Source organism: Oncorhynchus clarkii, chromosome 19, assembly GCF_045791955.1.
Source record: "Oncorhynchus clarkii lewisi isolate Uvic-CL-2024 chromosome 19, UVic_Ocla_1.0, whole genome shotgun sequence".
Classification (NCBI taxonomy): Eukaryota; Metazoa; Chordata; class Actinopteri; order Salmoniformes; family Salmonidae; genus Oncorhynchus; species Oncorhynchus clarkii.
The window spans coordinates 33,096,057-33,115,067 of NC_092165.1; the positions used below are offsets into that span (position 1 = coordinate 33,096,057).

At 41.3% G+C, this 19,011-nt stretch overlaps 1 protein-coding gene across 1 annotated transcript; it reads right to left on the reverse strand.

Annotated features, from left to right (window-relative positions):
* Positions 1-735: 735 nt before the first annotated feature.
* LOC139375065 (TNF receptor-associated factor 3) lies at positions 736-18,982 on the reverse strand. Its single transcript, XM_071116465.1, has 11 exons — positions 18,704-18,982; positions 15,756-16,030; positions 15,446-15,497; positions 14,718-14,822; positions 14,315-14,479; positions 12,119-12,199; positions 11,827-11,901; positions 11,487-11,579; positions 11,041-11,181; positions 5,684-5,858; positions 736-5,374 (listed from the first exon to the last, which is right to left on the reverse strand). Exons 2-11 carry the CDS (start codon positions 16,025-16,027, stop codon positions 4,812-4,814), a joined length of 1,722 nt encoding a protein of 573 aa, XP_070972566.1. The 5' UTR covers positions 16,028-16,030; positions 18,704-18,982; the 3' UTR covers positions 736-4,811.
* Between the last annotated feature and the right edge of the window lie 29 nt (positions 18,983-19,011).

Below are 19,011 nucleotides of genomic sequence, written 5' to 3' on the forward strand. Positions count from 1 at the left end.
AGCAGTGGTCACCATATCCTGGAGAGCTAGCTACAGTCTGCGCAGACCTTTTCCCCACCCATCACTAAACATATCAAGATATCAATTCATCAACGTCACTGTAGTTTTCTTGGCAAGTGTGGCAGACCAGTGTCAGTCATATAATAAAATTAGACAAAGTAGGTATCACGCAGTGGTCTAATGCACTGTGCCACAGTGCTAGAGGTGTCAAAACAGACCTTGGTTCAATCCTAGGGCGGCGCACAATTGGCCCAGGGTCGTCCTGGTTAGGGTTTGGCCCATGTAGAGTCATTGTAAATAAGAATTTGTTCTTAACAGACTTGCCTAATTAAATAAAGGTTACATTAAAAAATATATATATTATGATTAGAACTTTAAGCAGCCATTCCATCTACACCTCCACATTTTAGCTCCCATTGCCTATGGCTTGACAACTCACTCAGGATCATCTCCCACCCCAACTCTTTAAGCCATTGACGATACCTCTCCAATGCACTTTGTCCTAGGCTGTCTTGTCAATCTCGTTCCATCCCGTGCCTGATCTTTTGGGGTCTGCTTCAAGCTCCCACCACAAGATGTTTCTCTGGTGCCCACTTTTCAGTTTCCATTGTGTGTTCCAGGATAGAGCTTGCCTGGTGATGTTGGAGGAGGCTTTCAGAGTGTGTGGCCAATCCATCTTCTCCTTTGGATCTCCTCCGCCACAGGAACCAAACATCACACCCAAGAGACAAATTCAAGTTCTTTAACAATTTTAATATTACACATTCAAAACATAACTTGTGCAAATAACATTCTCCGCCAACCATCACGAAAACAAGTCCACTTTATGTCTCAGCTCAATCAACATGGTTGGAGTTTGAGGCATTTTGCTTTCCCAACTGTTAAAAAATAATAATTAGCATGATGCACAGCATCCGTTTTGAACATTACAAAAACAATGTGTAAGGTATTGGTACAAAAAGCGGTATAGAAGTAATTTACAGATCTATATAGATCTTCAGAAATGAAAGGCTATTCCTGTTAACTCCACGAAGCAGTGGCATTTCTATACCAGTGTGTATCCATTCCTTTGTGCCATATGTGTCTGAAATAGCACCTGAATCCCCATGTAGTGCACTACTTTTGGCCAGCTCTGGCCAAAAGTAGTGCACTATATAGGGAATAGGGTGCCGTTTCAGATGCAGACTTTGCACACTGCCTAAGTACCAGGTCCACTAAAACCAAATCTGAAATAAGAGCCTGCACACAAAACACTATTACTCACACAACGACTGTTAATAAAAGCTTGTCAATCAACAACGTTCTCCAACACCATCACAACACTGGAAACATACATACTATACGTTACATTCTGTACTTTAACAATGCAATAATACGACCAAACTTCACCATCAATGCAAACACAACAAGGTAAAGTATTGTATCTCCTTATCCAACATGTCATGTGGGATTGTCTGTTCAAGCTTTAATTTAGAAATGTTTCATCAAACAAAGTCAAGTCGAGTTCTCCTTAGTGATATTTGATGTCTCCTGTAATATTTGTCTGTACCTCGACTTGCGTTGGATGATGCGTTGTCCCACTCATGTTCTTCAAGGCAGAAATGATTAATGTCGAAGTAAATTTATTCATTATCTCCATTCTATATGATTTTTAGTTTTGGTAGATTGCCATACATGCATACATAAATAATGGGTCCATGTAGTTTGATGATGGTTAGATCCTGATAACTTGGCTTAGAATGATCCACTCTCCATGCCATTTATACCTATCCCTGCTCTGAGTAGCATAGACATTTTTTAGACTTATACAACGGGTGGGTCTAATCCTGGATACTGATTGGTTAAAACCCCATTCAAGCCGGTGTCTATCCCACAAGTTACCACCGGCTAAAACTATGACGTTAAAATGACTGTTTACTCTGTTCCATCTCACTGCGCAATCCACTGTCTCATCAGCCCAGCCAGACAATTTATTAACTTGTTCTCCACTGTAAAAAGCATCTAGACATTCTCCCATTTCTTTTAGACTAGCAATTGGTTTTCAATAGCAGAGATTTGTATAAACCTTGCAGTCTGTCTCTGACATTTGTAACATTGTTTCAATATTGAAATTCGATCTCCAGCTGTCCCATAGCAATGAACCTGTAGGGTCGGGATGAGACAGACAGGCAGACAGCTTTTATCAGCCAGTCGAAATCATGAACCACCATATTTTTTATGGATATATACAAATACATGTCAACAGAAAATAGGTCAAACAAAATGCTGCTAGTTCAGTCTTTCCAGTTTGAAGTGACTGGGTTAGTTGTGTTGTTGGCTAGCTCCTCTGAACAAGTACCCCGACGAGAGAGCACACTTTCTATGCCAGTTGAAATTGAGCATCATTAGCTCATTGTTATGGATGTATCCAAATAACGTCACTAGAAAACAGCTTAAACAAATGCGAATGCAGCTACGTTGATGTTATTCTAGCTGCACTGTTTGACATGACTGTGTTAGCTAAAGTTGGCTAGCTAGCAAAGGAAAAGAAAGTTGCCAGCCATCAACAAAATCCATGGATTTAGAACAAAAATACATAACTGGGTCGTGCCCAAGGGAACCGAACCAATAGAACGAAGGACCAGCTGGCTTGGGTAGCAACCCTAGATTTCTGTCGGGACTATATCTTGTGGAAGAATGAAACAATATGAATAAATTAATCAAAATAACGTTTATGAAAATACGTCAATTATTATTTGAAAACGTTGGAAACCCGTTGTATAAAAGTGATAAGGCCCTCGAAGACGGTGTTTGGAGGACATATTGGCACGGTTTGCCTAACACCACCCCTGCAAATATATCCTCCAAAAACCAGCTTCGAGGGCATTATCACTTATTAAACCACCATGCTCACTGCTCTATTTAATATTCAGCCTGGTTGCCACTGGTGACCAGGGCTGGGGAGTAATGGATTACAAAAAAACGGTAACTGTAATCCATTACCAGCAAAAATATTGTAATCAGATTACAGATACTTTTGAAAAACGCTATGATTATTTAGAGGATTACTTATAAATTCAGAAAGGATGTTTGCGAAAAGAAATCTTAGACACTTTTTTCAATGCTGATTTGAACGTCATTGAGGAAACAGGTGCAAGATTAAGTTTGTTCCACCTGAGCGAGTCTGACCACAAGTCAGAGACCACTATGATGACACACCAAATGTGTTTGATGGATCGCAGGAAAAGAGCAGGAATATACTTTTGTAGGCTACAGTCCAAGCTGTCTTCCAATGGTGCGACTGCTGTCGGCATCCAAAGATTATACAACTTGAATAAAAGCTTGGAAGTAAGGATGACAGCAGTGATGCTCATTGATGTAAATCACACTGCTTCTCTCTCATTTCGCTATTTGCGACTTACGGATCGTGGATGGCTGTTCACAAATATAAATGGGTATTTGACCCCAATAATGGTTGAATTCAAAAAGTTTAAGCTGCATATCAATCATTGCTTTTGAAACCAGTGGACAGCCAGTGAAAACAGCTGCTTAGTGTGGATCCCAGCCTATGGAATAAAAATGGGGCTTTTATTGCTCAATCTAATTCATGATGATAAATAAATATCCATTCCAATATCCAAATATCCATTCTTGAGGAATTGAACTTATAAATGCCTCAAATGTAAACATACACTGTATGGCCTCATAACATGGTTAAAACAATTTTCATATCATGGATGGTCAGTCCTTGCATCCATAGCGGTGTCTTAATCTGAGAGTGGTTACATTTCACCAGGCCCATCCCTCAGCTTTTTACCAAAACAGAGGCGGGTTGGCCATTTTGTTATCGTTTCATCTGTGGATTTGCCCTTTAAACAGCTGCATATTATCGAGATATTAAAGTGTCACCAACAAAAAGGTGAAAACAATTGGCCTACAGCAAATGGCATTCATTTTTCACATGTAAATGGCACTTTTCAGTAGTGCTCAAAGCATGCCATTCCATGAGTGCAGCATTTATTTTTTAACTTGAATCAATGAGCCCAATAACAAAAATCAAACAACAGAGTAGGGCTGGCTAATAAGTCCTTAGTTTTGGGGTTGTGCTCAGGTAAAACAATTTGGCTAATCTATACTTCCATATTTCCACATCCTATTCTTGAAGATCAAGGGGTATAACATTAATTGGAATGACTGGAAATCTGACAGAGTTAGGTTTTTAATGTAAAGATATAATTTAAATCGTATTATTGTATGTAGTAGAAAGCGATGGGTTGGAAGAAGCCTACATAACCAACCCATAATGTAAAATGTAACATCCATATAAGGCCAGCTAAGTAAACTTTAACATTGATTTATCCTGCAATAGATGTAGTTCAATTGGTAACATACATTTCTGTCTTCTTCTAATGCCTCTTAAGGGGAAAATAATCTAAAAGTAACAAAGCCTTTGGGTAATCCAAAAGTTACGTTATTGATTACAATTTTGGAAAGGCAACTAGTAACTGTAACGGATGATATTTAGAAAGTAACCTACCCAACCCTGCTTGTGACATATCTCCCTTGTTGAAAAATAATCCTCTCACCTCTAGTGAGCAACAAAGGGACCACAGGCTACTGCTCGGAGGTCCACTCTGCTCTTTCTACAGGCTTAGGCTACACACTGAGATCTGCAAAGAAACCTTATTCTGCTAACTTTTTTGTTCTTTTCTCGTTCTGCTTCCTTCTTTTTTACTCCATTTCATCTTGCAATCTCTCTCACATAAGGGCACCTCTCCCTCTGACAGATAAAACTGATCCGGATACATCTGCTGTTCTCTACAGACCATAGGTCAGGGGTCAGGGAGGTCAGACGTATCTACTGTGACCTTAATGAAGATGGTATCGTCCTTGATGTAAGTACCGTTCTCCAGCACAGTCTGGGCCACGAACAGCGGGCAGCCTGAGGCTATGTTCATCTCTGCCGTGGGCCGTCTGAAGCTGCTGCTATTGGGGTCTGGTTTAAAGGCATCCCCTAAGTGCTTTCTGGCTGGGCCCTGATCCATCAGCATCAAGGTCACCTTCTGCTTAAAGGGCCAGAGCAGAAGGGCATCGTACTCGCCACGCATCACCACGAAGAACAGCGACAAGTGGGTTCCCTTCCCCATGCCGTCTCCGTTCAGGTAGACCCGGGCACACATCTTGTAGCCAAAGTAGCCAGTGTAGAAAGGCTGGCTGTAGAGCGACAGGGTCTTTGACGCCACGGCTTCTTGTTTCCGCCGCTTGTAGTCACGGATCTTCCAGATGAGCATCCCATTGAAGGAGGCCGTCTCTAGGACCTGGAAGCGCAGGTCCATGTCTGCTAGTCGGATCTCATGGACGCTCAGCATGTCATCGTGACGGGAGAGCTGTGTCTCTAAAGAACATGCAGAGAAACAAAAGCAAGCCAATGGAATAAGAGCCCTGTATTGTCTGCACCACTCTGGACTGCTCTCTACTCTTGACTAAAAAGCAATTTCATTTTTTTTTTTTTAAATGTTCAATAATTTCTTTGCTCATAATGTCGTTTCAGACTTTGAGCATAACAGATTGGTCCAATGTCACATTACACTTTGAGAAACTCCTAAAAGCGAGTTACACATGATTACAGGTTTTAGTGGCAGTGAAGTGCTAAAGAGCATTCACAAGACAAGTGTTGAGAACGAGAGAATTCAAGGCAACTCACCTAGTGTGTGTGTGGCTGGGTTGGCCCCGCCCCGCCCTCCTTCTAGAGTGGCGACTCTGGAGCGGATGCTCTCCACGGTTCCTCTGAGGGTCTCCACCTCCTCTCGGACAGACCTCAGAGACCTCAGCTCCAGCTCCATCTCCAGGAGCTTCTCAGAGTGGGAACTCATCAACTCCTACATGGAGGAACAATCACACACACACACACACACATCCATATAGGGCTGCTCGATCAATCAAATTTTAATCAAAATTGCGATGTTGACATTTGCAATATCGCATGAGGCTTCGATATTTAGAAAGCGCCACATAGCCGTCCGTAAAGACAATTTTTTAAACAGATTTCTCTCGCAGCCTCTCCTCTTTTGTCCGCTTCCCAATCACACACACACACGCCAAGCCCCACCCCCTGTCACTCAAGCAGGCAGAGTTCCTCACACTCAAGATGCACTCTGCTAGAGATATTAGAAAAGGAGATAAGAATCACAGCGGGAAATGAATGGAGTAACGTATAACGCGCCACCAAGCAGACTGTTGACCAATAACGTTCACGTTGCCATGCTGTGTCTCGCAGTTGCTAAACTAATCTTCACGCAATCCCTTAAAAGGGTAAATTACGTAATGTCACGATTTCAAGACCTGTTCTAACACTGCCATAAATCTACAGAGTAAGGATAACTTGACTTTCAAGTGCAAGTGGGAGGGATTATGGAGATGTAGAAGTGGCTCTGATTGGGCAATTATGACCCTGTAATAACCTTAAGGATATATTTCAACCTAGGTCCACAACGTCTTCACCCTCCAACAATGAATTCTATACTAAAAATGTATACAGCAATACAATATTTCAGAGAATAAAGGAGCTTGAACTCTTGCTAGAACAAGAGAGAGGGAAGAGGAGGCTAATTGAGTTTCTAATGAGGAAGAGGATAAACACGATGGAAGACAAATATGTCGCTTAATATACACTGTGTACAAAACATTAGGAACACCTTCCAAATATTAAGTTACGCCCTCTGAACAGCATGGACTCTACAAGGTGTCAAAAGCGTTCCACAGGGATTCTGGCCCATGTTGACTCCAATGCTTCCCACAGTTGTGTCAAGTTGACTGGATGTCCTTTGGGTGGTGGACCATTCTTGATACACACGGGAAACTGTTGAGCGTGAAAAACCCAGTAGCGTTGCAGTTCTTGACACAAACCGTTACGCCTGGCACCTACTACCATACTCCGTTCAAAACACACTTCAAATATTTTGCCTTGCCCGTTCACCCTCTGAGCGGCACACATACACAACCCATGTGTCAATTGTCTCAAGGCTTCAAAAATCCCCTCCCCTTCATCTACACTGACTGAAGTGGATTTAACAAGTGACGTCAATAAGGGATCATAGCTTTCACCTGGTCAGTCGGTCATGGAAAGAGCAGGTGTCCTTAATGTTTTGTACACTCAGCACTATTAGGCGTAGCCTATAGCCCTACTTTCAGAAACTGAACTGAGTGATATATTATTTGATATATTACTTCTTTCAAGGATGCAGAAGTTGAAGGAGTCTATTAAAGAGGCAGGAATGCAGGACTCCTTCGAACAGTTGAGCCCTGAGGCAAAGGCGTTCTGCAGGACTCAAGTGAAACATGCATTGCTCAAAAACAAGAGGGAGAAGATTCACAAAAGAGATTAAAGGAGTTTTCCCTACAATTACTACACCACAGCCCAAAGTGCTACAAAGAGCTGAGGAAGACATTCTCCCTAGCAACACCAAAGACCAAAATAACTTTAAACAGATATTTGTTTAAAGTGTGTCAAGTGGCAAATGTTTCAGACAGACTTTTCAGTGCTTACATGCATAGTCTAGGCTGGCTATTAGGAATTGTATTATTTTGTGTGTGTGTCCTCAGCCAAATGAAGGGGAGCACAGCGCGTGACCACTGAAGAAAGAAGGTGCATACTTGTCCTTGATGAGATAACAGTTGAAGATCATCTTGATTACAACAAGAGTTGATGGTGTCTGTTAAGACAACAAAAAGAGCCTGCCAGACAGGATCTATGAACACTAGCCTAACGGAAAAATGGAAACAGGTAGGCCTATATCATGTCTTCTTTACTTACCTATCATCAAGACAACAGAAAAGAGGACAACCACCTTCCTTGAATTGTGTACAGACCCTTGTGACATGGGGCTGTGGATTATCATGCTGAAACATGAGGTGATGACGGCGAATGAATGACATGACAACGGGCAACAGGATCACGTCATCTCTGTGCATTCAAATGGCCATCGATAAAAATGCAATTGTGTTTGTTGTCTATAGCTTATGCTTGCCCATATCATAACCCCACCGCAACCATGGGGCACTCCGTTCACATCAGCAAAACACTCTCCCACACGATGACATACACGTTGTCTGCCATCTTCCCGGATCAGTTGAAACCGGGATTAATCCGTGAAGAGCACACTTCTCCAGCGTGCTAGTTGCCATTGAAGGTGAGCATTTGCCCAATGAAGTCGGTTACGATGCTGATCTGCAGTCAGGTCAAGACCCTGGTGAGGACGAGCATGCAGATGAGCTTCACAGACAGTTTGTGCAGAAATTCTTCGGTTGTGCAAATCCACAGATTCATCAGCTGTCTGGGTGGCTGGTCTCAGATAACCTCGCAAGCGAAGAAGCCGGATGTGGAGGTCCTGGGCTGGCGTGGTTACACGTGGTCTGCGGTTGTGAGGCCGGTTGGACGTACTGCCAAATTCTCTAAAACAACATTGGAAAGGGGGATACCTACTCAGTTGTACAACTGAATGCATTCAACTGTAATGTGTCTTCCGCATTTAACCCAACCCCTCTGAACCAGAGAGGAGCGGGGGGCTGCCTTAAATCGACAGGAGGCGGCTTATGGTAGTGAAATTAAAGTGATATTCTCTGGCAACAGCTCTGGTGGACATTCTTGCAGTCAGCATGCCAATTCCACACTCCCTCAAAACTTGAGACATCTGTGACCTACATCCTATACTGTCTCCCATCGACACCACTTGAACAGGTGTGTAAGAGTAGTTTATAGTGCAGGAGATACAATTAATTTCACTCTGTGAAATTTAGTGACATAATTGATAACGAGAAACACAATGATTGGACAAATTTTGTTGTGTAGCGTTGTACTCATGACTACGAATAATTCTATAGGAATAACTACATAAATCTAAGTCAAATTGTAAAAAAGTGATTAATTTAGAGAATATGATCCTTTATCCCAACAATATAGCAAAGCAATTGAGAAAAATGAATGTTACTAATATGGTTGATGTCACTCCTCTAAAAGGAAGAGATCAGTGACAGCGTCGAGGCAGAGGTGCAAGCGTATGTGGCTGGTTGGGTGGCCCGGAAGCTGTCCCTGGATGGAGACCTAGGGAATTGGGACAGGCGTGGTGACATAGTCGACCAGAGGAGAGGACCACTCCTATGCAGCCCAGCAAGGAGCACATTCATACAGCACAAAAGATTCACAGACACGGCAAATCTAAAAATCAGGCCTTCAGATGTGTTATTGGGCACTAGAGAAAAACAGAAAATCCAATCACACACATTTGGCAGAGAAAAACATAAAATAATAAAAAGCACACTTACAAAATCACAAAGACACATTCACTGCACAACACACAGACCAGCCAAAGCATGCCACCCTGCTTTCAGAGCAGTAGTACGCCATGTGTCCAATCAGTGCAGAGCTGCGCAGACAGCGCGAAACAATTCATAGGACAAGAGGCAGCCAAGAAAAACTCAAAACGGAAATGTTGAACAGTGTAGCTTAAAAACTAGAAACATTGATGAACCTCCGAACCTTGCTGCCTAGTACGGATCTGGATTTAGACAGGGACATCGTACCATATCAGCTGCATCGCTCGTATTGTATTACAATTATATTCTATGTTCTCTTGATAAGCATTGTTATTACATAGACTATCCTTTATATTTTGGTGATGTTGTATTTCTCATGCTCCTGCCTTGTCTGTTGTAGCTAGAATCACGGGTTCCTCGTCACGCACGGTACTTTGTATCTGCAGCGGCACTATTGCTGATGTCATTGGTCTCAAAGAGACGTCAGTCTCAACATATTACAGGTTACATATTATAAGAACAACGTAATGTCTCCTCACCCACTCCCACCTATCACCCGGTCTCCTATCATAGTATCAGAGTTCTGCAGTTCTCTTTAAAATTGCAGTACCACATTGGTACTTACTATGTTTAGATCGTTGTGTCCACTGAGAAAGTATGTGATGATTTTGCTGGCTACTGCTAAGCAGGTGCGGTTCCTTAATCCTTCCACTACCTCATCCTTCTAATATTACCCAACCATGTTGGCTTTGCCAGACCAAGAACAATGACACCTGAATAACTAAACAATAATGTTACATGATCTTCCTCAGGTCTGTTTTATTTACATTTCCAGCTAGCTAACTCATTTCGATACGAACACACAACTAACACAATTGACTGCTTTTGCAAAATAGCAGATGACAAACTTCAACAACTCTCCTTTTTTATCAAATTAAATGACGACTAAGAAACTCATCATTGTTCAATTTAACAACATATTTCTACAATTTGATTGCTATGTTTATGTTGATCAGATGGTCTTCTATGTCGGTCACCACTCAACCGAAAAACAAATCTTTGCGATTGCGCAAATATAGCGCCGATGACTGGTCGTGAGCCTGCTGGGCGGAGCGTTATAAGTTTCTCTTCGTTTTTCGCTGGGATTCTTATCTCCTCCTTTCTCTAAAATCTCTGGCTAAATCCACTGATAGGGCAAATATTGCTAGCAAACTTTGGCTAATATACAGGCCGGTACCAGTGGTGGAGTATATCAGCATTGTTTGTGCAATAGCTTGTTCTTAAAATCAGAAAAGAAAATGCAAAGAGTATTCTAAAATCTTTGTCTGAATGTACCCATCTATTTCAATCGAATTAGGGTCCCCCGGGAAACACTGACCAACACTTTGGTTCCTACTCTGTCACAACTATCTCCTCCCTTACTTCCGTTGTCATACCAAACAAAACTGCATTCCATGTTCCCACTGTATTCCAACCATAGCAATAGAATGATCATTCTAATTTTACGTTTCTAACAGTTCACCCAAGTGTTTTGATCTATAATCGCAAGTAATTAATTAATGGTTTTGCATATATCGTGCTTCCATACATGACAGGACTTTACCTGCAACTGAGAAATAAGTAAATGGGACTGAAGGACAGTGCATTATGTCATGATGCATGTCAAAGACAAGTATTATTATGTATGCCAAAGGCGAGTATTACGTCTTTATTACAAGGTTAGCTAATGACACAGAATTGGACCTTTACCTGCATGGTATTGAGCTTCTGGTCCAGCTGTCTATTCTTCTCCCTCATCTCCTCGTAGTGAGACAATGTTTCAGACAGACGGCTGCTCAGGCCCGGCAGAACCTTGTACCGCTCCAGAAGCTCTCCTTTAACATCCTCCACCTAGACGATAAACAATATCTGTTGTTGTTATTACTGCTTCGTTGCCCTGAACTACAGTAACCATTCAGCCCTAGGGTTAGTTGTTGTTGTTAGGAAGTTAGCTGTGTGGTTCATTTAGTTTCAATTCTCCCAATTGATTTCTTTCGGGTACTTCCCAAAATATATTTTGTTGTTAAGTGTGTTACATATAAATGCACGTACAAAAACGTGCGAATCAACAATTTCATTATGCTGATTCTATAAAATGTTTCCTCTAATTGTACACAGGGCAAATTGTTGTAAAAAATTCAAGGTAATTGCAGTACCTTGGCCTCCAGTGTAGTGTTTCTGGTTGCCATCAACCGCAGATGTTCAGAGGCAAAGCTAGATTCATGGTCCCTCATGTCTTGGTTGAGACCCTACAGCGGAGCAACAGGGAACATCAGATCAGTAACATACCAGCTTAAAACTACTGTATGATCTCCTAAATGTGGCCGAGTTGGTATTCAGTGCGACAGTAGCACCACTTTCTTACGATCACAATAGCAAGACAAAGGAGTAGGAGACCCATCACAGGGAGTTCATAGTGGCCATGTTATTAGAACTTATATTAAGCATGTTATTATTAATACAAATTTTAACAGTCATAGTAACATGAAGGCTGACCTTGAAATTGCATCCAAAGCGGATAAAGGAGCAGGTGACATGAGCCTTGGGACACTCATGTTGATGACTCGTCAGCTGAGAGTAGAAACACACATTCAGGTTCAATCATTTCCTTCTGTGTGAAGCATTTTTCAGTGCAACGTGGTCTCAATGAAATGAGCAACCATTGTATCACAAAAACTAAAACGATGTTTATCCATCTGATGATAAGTGGAAAGATGACCATTCTTGTTTTGCATGAATACAATTTATATTACAAAATGTAATTTTTTATTTAAATAAAACTCCTTACTTTGCTCCGTAAGATGGAGGGGAAAGTACAATGATTGGGGCAGGCCACCGGAAATGAAGGACAAACGGTGTCTTTGTGTTTCTGAAAAAGTTATCAAGTAAAGAGAAATTGGCACTATGGAAAGAAAATACACCTAGTAAATATTCACACAAAAAACATTGAACACAAATACTGAACTGGCTCTACAACATCAATCAATGATATTGTTTAGGGAAGTAACAGTGTTGTTATAGTCAGTGATTAAGGTGGACTTAAATACATGCCAGTACCAGAACGACAGTGAGAAGGTCAATTCTGGTGACTTTTTAAAAATACATTCTACTCCAAAATTCATGAAAATGTAATGATGTTAACATCTGAAATATAACTGATGTGCGCCACTGCACTGTAGGGAGATGATGAGGAGCAAGTAGTGGCTGTGCACTCATGGCTCTCATTCACACCGCTGTTTCCTTCAAATATACCTTGTAACGTGTCACTGATCTTAAAGGGATAGTGCAACATTTGGCAATTAAGCCCCTTTTCTACTTACCCAGAGTCAGATGAACTCATGGATACCATGTGTATGTCTCTGCGTGCAGTTTGAACGGAGCTAGTTTCACTAGCATGCTAGCTGTTCCCATAGACTTCCAGGCATTGCGCTAATGCTAGTTAGTAATTGTGCAAACGCTAGTCAGCAACTTCTTTCAAACTACAGTCATATTTTTGGGCTGCCTCTGCTAAATGAATGTACGGGAAACGCTGCAGTACTTATTTTGGGTGCCGGTCCTCCTTACATCCTTTTATACAGTATGTTGTTGTCTTAGGTCTCTCTTGATGTAGTGTTGTCTCTCTTGGCGTGATGTGTGTTTTGTCCTATATTTATATGTTATTTATTTTTTAATCCCAGCCCCCATCCCGCCAGGAGGTCTTTTGCCTTTTGGTAGGCCGTCGTTGTAAATAAGAATTTGTTCTTAACTGACTTGGTGCCAGTACTAATTATATTTAAAGAGTATTGATTTATACAGTACTGCCACTCAGGTAAAAAAAAAAGAAAGAAAAAATAATAATGTTCATGTTGTAAATGACAATGCGTTGTAAATGTTCATATGTGCGCAGTGCTCAGCTGTTGGCTACAAATTTATGCTGGTGCTGTTATGTGCATCCCATCCTGCTGGGGTCTCTGTCCTCATCCTTCAGCCTTAGTCGATATGTAATATAGAATACGCTTATCCAGAGCGACTTAGGCCAACAATAGGTAAGACAACCACATATCAGTCGCATATTGCTGAAATTATTTTCAATACTTCCTAAACAAACACAATAGCCTATATTTCTGTGCACAAAAATTTGCACGGACTGGACAGGAGTGATTTTTATTGGGAAGGGACAAGAAAGTTCCCGGGGTGATATAACTGTTGCGAGATCAGAACAATTCAGGGAAAAAAAATGACAGGACAAGGGACAGGAGTTAATTTTCACTCCGGTGTCAACCTCTAGTCTGTGGTAAACACAGGCTTAGGAGATCTTATATGTTCTCTATGAGATAAACTTCAGCAAACAACACTTTGTGAATTTTGAATAATTTATGTAATCACATAAAGGCTTCATAATTGATAAAGGTCATGTTAACGGACTGCTATTATCTCGCATAACAAAACGTATAAGATCTCCAAAGCCTGTGTTGACCTCATTTTCGGAGATTATTCAAAAACCCTATTCTTTCGCCATTCATATTTCCCATAGCGATGGCTGAACAAACCAGAGGTAACTAATTTCCGGGTTTTAGGACTACAATCTGATGAGCTCTATTATAATCAGATCACATTATGACGTCATGATGTGGGTCAAAAGTTCCATACCACCTGAACAGGCTTAAATTCCAGGTATTTTTTTTCTTTTTTCACACAGAAAGGTTGTGTATACTTGCCACTTTTATATTAAAACACAATTATTTTGTCTTTGCCTGTCAGAAAAGAAAGAAAAAAGTAGATATCTTTCAGCACAGGTCAGAGCTGCAAGTACTTTATCGTTGTCGATATGGCCGTCCATTGGACTACTTTTGCATAGTTTTTCACAGGTCTACGACCTCGTAGTGTGTAAAAAATTATTACAAATTAAGCAGGAAACTTAAACTGCCCCCTTAAAGACAAAATATTCTATAGGAGGTGCAGGTTTGGTGAGCACCGGCCCAACTCCAGTAGTGGTTCTAGTTACCTGTAACTCAGTCATGGCCATCTTCTGCATGCAGAATTCACAGGTGGTCTCCCTGTGTTTACATTTCCAACTCAAATGTTCAGGAATGTCTTTGCGCATCATCTTCTCTTTGCACTTTCCCAAAGGGCATGGCACCTCAAAATACGGACACACATTTAAATGATCCTGGTAAAAAAAATAAAAAATAAAAACATTTAAGGAAAAGGAATCATGAGTGTAAAGAAAATGTTACGTATTATTATAGTAATTCATAACAGTTGATGGGAAATGTCCAACCTTGAGCATCAAGGAGAATTGTAGATAAACATTTTTCTAAACGGTGTTTTGCAGTTCAGAGTTTGAATACCGACGGCGTGCACTGTGCAACAATGGGACGTTTTATTTCCCTCAGTCAGACACTTACCATGACCTGCTGTAAACTGATCTGCTCCTTACAGCCGTTCTTTTCACTCCTGCAGTACACTCTCAGAGCCATGATCTCTCTATGGCAGCATACGTCACGGAAGACCTGACAAAACACACACACAACACGATTGTCACTGATTATGTTCAAGGCCATTTAGAATGGGTATATAGCAGGGATGGGCAACTTTGATGGGAATGGGGGCCACCAAAAATCTGAACTCATCATGAGGGGCCTCAGTGGCTCGTGGGTCTGCGTACCCACATCCATACCCACACACACAGTCAGATGACGTTTTAAATGTTATTTAGTGCAATTCTACACATTCTGCCATGGGGCGTAGAGAAAATGTTGCTGTTTTTAAAGCAACTTTACCATAGGTGTAGAGAAGATCTTGCCACTTTTATAACTCATTTCCTGCAATTCTATTTTGCCATAGGGTGGAGAGAAATGTTTGCAGATTTGAATTGATATCTGAATGAGTAACTAATAAACTGAATGGGTTTAGATCGCTCGCTAAACTAACTTATCAATTTAAAACAATTTAGCTGATATGGGCTAATTGAGTGCACAACCAAATTTCGAAATGTACCTTGTGTATTCTACTATTTTAACTCTCAACAGTTAGTTGAGACCCTGACGGAGTTAAAAATAAACTTTCATTTTTTTCCCCCTTGGGGCTGGTATATAGGGGTGATGAAAGTGATGCAAATCCTTTTCAGTCTTACCTTGTCTTTGAACAGAGGTTCCTTATCTTCTGGACATACTGGATTCGGTTTGCTGTAAAGTAGATTTAACTAATAATTTATGTCCAATCAAGCATCCTATTAACAACTAGTGGCCAATGATTTCATTATTCCTCCATCATCATCACATGATCATTGAATGACAAACCAATCTTACCAGAAAGACAGCTGACATATCAAACACACTGACAAGAAGACATTTCTGTAATTTCTCAACTGTAATTTCCTAAAAAAAATAAACATACCCATTCATTCTCACACTCAGCATGAATATCAAATCTCTTCTCCTCACCTTAGCTGATCAGAGATACAGGTTTCACAGAACCTGTGTCCGCATTCTGTCTGCCTGGGGTTGCAGAGCACCAGCTTGCAGGACTCACAGCAGTACTTGGGTTCCGGGGTGGCTACGAAGTGGTCCCTGAAGCCCCCGTGCTGGGGTAGGAAGCCTGCCACGTGGTCGCTGGGCCAGGGGCGCTGGGCCAGGGAGAGAGCGGCCAGGGAGAGAGCGCATTGCTGGAGGGGGATCTGCAGCTCCCGCCCGTCCGCATTCCGCCCTGCTGACATGACCTGGGGAGGGCACACACACACAGACAGACATGAGGTGAGAGATGTTTCATAAAATGTACAGTTGCAACATACAGGACAAACACAACATGGTGTTTCAGCTGAGGCTGTGTGTGTTAATGCTGAGCATTCATTGCCACATCAACAGCTCACGACTGTCAGGCCAAGCCTTGGGAAACCCCTTTATAACAGGCATAGCTAACTGGGTCTAAATTTATCCCCGCTCTGACTCGGAGCAGAGTGGAGTGCACAAGCAGGAAGGCCTGGGACTGGAATAAAACATACCCAAAATTAGATAGAGGACAGAACTTAATCTAGACTGAACCAAGCCTTTATCATTGACTTGCCAAAACATTATTCACTTTAGGAGTGCAAGCAGTCTAGGCTAGAACATCCTTCAATTGACTCAAATCCCATGTAAATACCATCACCCCCCCCCCCCCAAAAAAAAAACTTCTAGTAGTAGGTTCTAGTTAAAATGGAGAACTGAGAAAGGTTCCCGAGAAGCTAGAAATCAACTCTGAACTAATGACTGAACCATCAGGTCTACATCCTGTTGCACGTTGTTCAAATGACTCATTCATATAGTACAACTGAACCCATTCAGACTGACACTGGTTAGGATATCAAGACTGGCCACTTCTACAACTCTGCCCTCAACATTGAAAGTCCATCCAACCATCATCACCGGATGAGCAAATGGACTAGGCCTAGACTATTCGCTGACCAGTTCATGTGGTTCGCAAGGGACTTCCTGGGATATTCAAGGGGCTTTTCCACATGCCTGTCCCTGTCCATCACCACTGACTGACTGACTGACCACACACACACACACACACACACCTTAGTACTCTCACACACACAAACACACGCGTAAGCCTACACAAACTCCAGACACAGCTAGATAAAAGCTGTCAGCAAAAGTTAGAAATTTAGATTGGTTAGGCTAGATAGATATCTTCGTTATCTCCTACCTACAGTAACGCATATAGTACATTTGAGATTGTTTCGGGTACATTTGGGCCAGGGACGAGATTAGTCAGGTCTATCTTCCTTGACAGGAAATCTGTTTCTGATGAAACGCTGAGCATTATGTAAAATTGGGTATTTCCCCTGTTAAATACACTCACTGATAGGTTTACATGGAGAATGTCCGACATCTTTTGAGAAACAGGCTCATTATTCTACCGTATTTAAACATGGTCATAATGCTTGATGCTGAAAGGACACATTGTGTCTAACAGTGAGTGGAGGAAGAAAAAAGACGAGGGAAATCAGTTACATGTCATAGTTTCTCAGGGAGATCCTCTCATACGGCCATGAAATGCACGAGCTATCTATTCTACTCAGACAATATCGGTACAGAGGGCAGTCTCTCCACTCCCATTATACAGATGTAGCCAAGTCTTGTTATGCTGGTTGAGTAACATGACATCACAAAACAAAAACGAAACAAGTAGGGGAATTCTCTGAGTGACCTTTCATTGCACTTAGGTTTGGCACAATTACCATAACCATGTAACTACTGGTATGGATAAAGATCATCATGAAAATAAAATAACAGCCATCGTGACCATATATATATATATATATATATTTCTTTTTTTAATTGTGTGGAATGAACAGCTAACTGAAGACGGGATGGCCGGGCATTCAGGCAGTTGAGTCGGTTTCTGCTGTAACATGATTAAACATTGTTGCTCTTTGCTGAAACAAGCAAAATGTTGTAGCAAATGAGTCTTCAGTTGTCTAAGCAATACCCCCCTCCCAGCAGAAACACATGCAGTCAGGAGAGAAAATGTGCGTCTGTTATAACAGTAACCGCGATCTGACCAATTACCGTCATCCAAAATTCCATGACCGTCACAGCCCTAATTGCTCTAAATCAGATCAGAGTGTGTTGGTCACATACACAGATTTGCAGATGTTATCGCAGGTGCAGCGAAATGCTCGTGTTTCTAGCTACATGCAACACTATAACCTAAAAGCAAGAGAACTTGGAAACAGGTGAATCTTCCCAAAACAGATTAATGTTTTTCTGATCAGTGATCTTAGACCTGGCCAATCAGAAATGTGATTCTGTTAAATAATGTTTTAAATGTTTCATATGCATACAGGCATACCGCTTGGCATGTCCCAAAGGCAGTATTGACATATGATAAGCATGTATTTCAATACAAATATATTTTTGCACCCAATATTTACTATTACCAGACTGTTCACCGTGTCTGATAATAGAAACCACCCTCCAAAATAGAAAATCATGCAAATGACTTGAGGTACATTTTTGGACAACCAATTTGTCATAACTGCAATTAATGTATTGCAAATGCATTGGTGTAAAACTGAAGATCTTATAATATGTCATGTCAACGTAAAATGACATGACAACGTGATCATGTGAAATAATACATATTTAGAATATGCCATTATTGGTCAATTGTCACCATGGTTTAGATGGCAATTCAGTGTAGGCAATTCAGTGCACCACAATGGATGTTTTAAATTACATCATACCCCAATTTGAAGCCTCCCTAGCTCCACACACATGTTTTGGCTCACAACTGCATGGCTACCTACTCAACATGTTGCAATCTACAGACAGACATAGCTACATAAAAGTCAAATTCACTATAATATAATTAGCTTTCCCGTCTAGCAACAAACAATACTTACATGAATCAGATATAACGTGGGCCAACGCAACGCCGTTTTCCAGGAGCTACAATGTTACAAATGGAGCTTCGATGAATGGCACGTTCATGAACGCCACAATGTAACCGCTTACAATGAAAACGACCAAACACTGCCGGTTTTAAAACAGGCAGCTAGAGGCTTTTGATCGGTAGCTGACATTTTAAAAACAGAATGTTAAAAGGAAATGTACTAAAATCCATACGGGAATATAGCAGAAAAAGCAGCCGCTGCTGACTTGCTCTTGTCTTGATGTCTAGTGGTTGGAAAGCCCCCTTTGCTTTGGTTTT

Coding starts and splice junctions, on each gene's coding strand:
- LOC139375065 (XM_071116465.1), bottom strand. CDS start 16,027: ATGTCAGCAGGGCGGAATGCGGACGGGCGGGAGCTGCAGATCCCCCTC. Junction 15,498..15,755: donor TGTATCTCTGATCAGCTAAG/GTGAGGAGAAGA, acceptor TCTACTTTACAG/CAAACCGAATCCAGTATGTC. Junction 14,823..15,445: donor AACCTCTGTTCAAAGACAAG/GTAAGACTGAAA, acceptor GTGTTTTGTCAG/GTCTTCCGTGACGTATGCTG.